At 45.4% G+C, this 2868-nt stretch overlaps 2 protein-coding genes across 3 annotated transcripts in view; one reads left to right on the top strand and one right to left on the bottom strand.

Annotated features, from left to right (window-relative positions):
* TRMT13 (tRNA methyltransferase 13) overlaps nucleotides 1-1770 on the bottom strand; it is a 20035-nt gene extending 18265 nt beyond the window's left edge. Inside the window, exon 1 of one of the 2 annotated variants that reach the window (XM_019629351.1) lies at nucleotides 1531-1770. In XM_019629351.1, the coding sequence (XP_019484896.1) occupies nucleotides 1531-1677 (147 nt within the window). In that variant the 5' untranslated portion in view covers nucleotides 1678-1770. Of the gene's footprint in view, nucleotides 1-1525 lie in introns of both variants that reach the window. The other variant, XM_019629352.1, reaches the window with a different exon arrangement.
* Nucleotides 1771-1813: 43 nt separating this feature from the next.
* The window catches only part of SASS6 (SAS-6 centriolar assembly protein), a 38948-nt gene continuing 37893 nt past the window's right edge, over nucleotides 1814-2868 (top strand). The window contains exon 1 of the mRNA XM_019629350.1: nucleotides 1814-2079. Within this exon, the coding sequence (XP_019484895.1) occupies nucleotides 2015-2079 (65 nt within the window). The 5' untranslated portion in view covers nucleotides 1814-2014. The remainder of the gene's footprint in view (nucleotides 2080-2868) is intronic.

Raw genomic sequence — 2868 nt, 5'->3', positions numbered from 1 at the left:
TGTTTACTGGCTAAAAACTCCCTCACAGACAGTGCCGTGTGAGCTGGTGCATTGTCGTGATGCAAGAGCCATGAATTGCTGGTGAAAAGTTCAGCTCATCTAACTTTTCACGCAGCCTTTTCAGCACTTCCAAATAGTAAACCTGGTTAACTGTTTATCCCACTGGTACAAATTCATAATGAATAATCCCCCTCTGATATCAAAAAAATGTTAGCAATAACATTGCAACAAGTTTGCAAACTTAATTGTCAGTCCTTAGTATAACACTTAAAAAAAAGATGGAAACATAACACCCAATTATATCATAAATTACAGATTCAGTAGGATGCCCACAATTGAAAACCAAATCAATTCATGGCAAGTGTTCCCTGTTGGAGTTTTGCAATAGTCCATCAAGGGACTAATAACATGTCATTCCTCGCCAGGAACATCGGTCAGCTTGTAAGGATCTATTCATATTCTATTATCACCATCTGCTGCAGTCACCTTCTAGATGTGTAACTAAGGTAAAGTCTACAGTGAGAACAAAATCCTTCTATTATAAATCTCATTCTTCAATCAAGGGATGTTTGCTGGTACCCTCAAAACCAGCGAATACAATTGTGGGTGTACTTCACAGAGTTCTCAGGGTAAGTCACAGGGTCTCCCACATTCCAAAACAAGAATATGCTTGTTTCAATATGCCTCACTCTAGGCAAATATCAGTCAGTCACACCAAAATATGAATAGAGTTATGGCTAAGATGGACAGTAGCAATGAAGGGCTCTGCGGCTGAGCTGTACTGGATATTGCCTAGAAGGCTAAACCACGGGGCTAACAAAAAATGTAAACAATACCGGACATTCTGAAGGCATGAAACCAAATGTGTCTATTTGGTTTAATCTTCCCAAAACGTTAAAGATGCTCTATTTCTACAAACGTTCCCTTCCTCTTGTTCTTTTTTTTATCTGTATTCTAAACAAATGAACATACATAAAAATACATACAGTACAAGTATACTTATAACTGTATTATCGAACAAAATTGCATGTTATCTGTTTTCATTTTACAGGGAGAGTCAATACTTACATGTTTCAAAAATCTTTCCTTCCCCTTTCTAGCAGTTATAAATTGCTTTCAAGAAATTATACGTCTAAATAAACTTTTAAAAAAGTTTTCTCTCAATCGCATTCACAAGAAGTGATTCGGGGAATCACGGAACAATTGGAACAGCGTTAGTGAAACTATTGCTTCCGATCACGAGGCGGACAGTGGGCGAAGTGTAAGAAGCGGTAGTTTGGAGTAAAAGTAAAATCAAGCATTACCGTGTGTTAGTATCAAGATTAACGGGTCGCTGCTGGCCCGTTACTTAGTACAAGAAAACAGTGCACTTTACTAGGGTTCATCATCGCTCCCTAGGGAGGACAGAGCTGCGTTTATTAAAAGAAAGGGTGAAAAATCCAGGGACAGAAGCAGAAATCTGTCTGAGAGGGAGGTGCAGGACCAGGAAAACTTATTTCCGACTCTCGAGAGGGCAGGACGGTACCAGACCTCCGCGGCTCCAGCGTGTTCACCACAGAACCTTTTCCCTGCCGCCACCACCATCCTGCAGAACCGCTTCTTCTTTTCCACATAGTAACCGCATCGACCTTCAGCTGGAAAGCCAGTCGCGTGCGGCGTCGCCGCCGACGCCGCCATAATTCAGGGCTTGCTTCGGGTAGCAAGCATCAGGTGAAGGGAGGAAAGTTCTTAGCTTCCCTCGGGTCCCCTTCCCTTAACAAAGATGGCCGCCTCGGGTTCCGCCCCGGAGTTAATGCCCGGAACTACCGCCCCATCCCTCGCAAAACCGGAAAAAGCTGATGGTGGCTGGCGAGGTCCAAACCTCCCTCGTCTCTCATCTATTTATTTCCCCGCCTCCTCAGCGGAAGCCGAGCGCCAAACTCAAACTTTGTCGGGACCCGGACGCCTTTCAGGCTGGTGCCGCGAGCTGGGCCTGCTGGGCTTCTCTGCGCACCGGGCGGGGCAGCGGTCCAACATGAGTCAGGTTCTGTTCCAGCAGCTAGTCCCGTTGCAGGTGAAATGCAAAGACTGCGAGGAGAGGTGAGGTCCGCGTTCCCGGGTGACCGCGGGTGGCGGTTGGGGTCGGGCCAAGGGGGAAAGATGGCGGCTCCGGCCAATGGGCACCGGCCTGCGGCTGGGTGGCGGGCGGGCGTCCTGGAGATGCGGAGAGAGACTTAGCTGGGACCTGATCGTAACCTCTCTCATCGAGTCTGCTATTGCTGAAGGCATGGAAGGAAGGGTGTGAGGAAATGGGAAGCTGACATGCATCAAGTTAATGTCAGAAATCTTAGCTTTGAATGGAACCGTGGAGATTATAGCGCTGCGCTCTGCTTTTGACAGATAAAAACAACGGCCCAGAGAAGTTAAATAATTTATGCGAGGGTTCACAGCGTTTCGCGGCAGGGCTGGCACCAGAACTCAGGACTTGGCTCTCAGCCTTTTTTTCGTTCTCCTTTGAATTATATTGGAAGGAAATCGAAGCTTCGGCTTAAGAGAAATTAATTTTATGGTGTATTGCCTCTTCACAGTTACTAAAAATAAAATAAATTATGATTGATTGACTAAAAACAATAGGGGAAAGCCAGAACTTTCACTCATTCATTGATTCATTCAGCAAATATTGCCAACTTGCAGAACACCTTGCTGGTAATGGCAGTATGGCCTCAGGGATAGAAAAAGACAGTCTGAGGAATATAATCGATAATGTTGTAAATATTTCTTAGGGGGCGAGATGGACTCATGTCCTGTTGGGGAGACCACTTCATAGTCGGTGTAGAGGCCTGACCACCGCACTGTATTTCTGAAGCTGATGTTGAATAATATTGTATG

This window comes from Hipposideros armiger, unplaced genomic scaffold (assembly GCF_001890085.2).
Source record: "Hipposideros armiger isolate ML-2016 unplaced genomic scaffold, ASM189008v1 scaffold_845, whole genome shotgun sequence".
In the NCBI taxonomy this organism is placed as follows: domain Eukaryota; kingdom Metazoa; phylum Chordata; class Mammalia; order Chiroptera; family Hipposideridae; genus Hipposideros; species Hipposideros armiger.
This window is presented reverse-complemented; position numbering and strand designations above follow the sequence as displayed.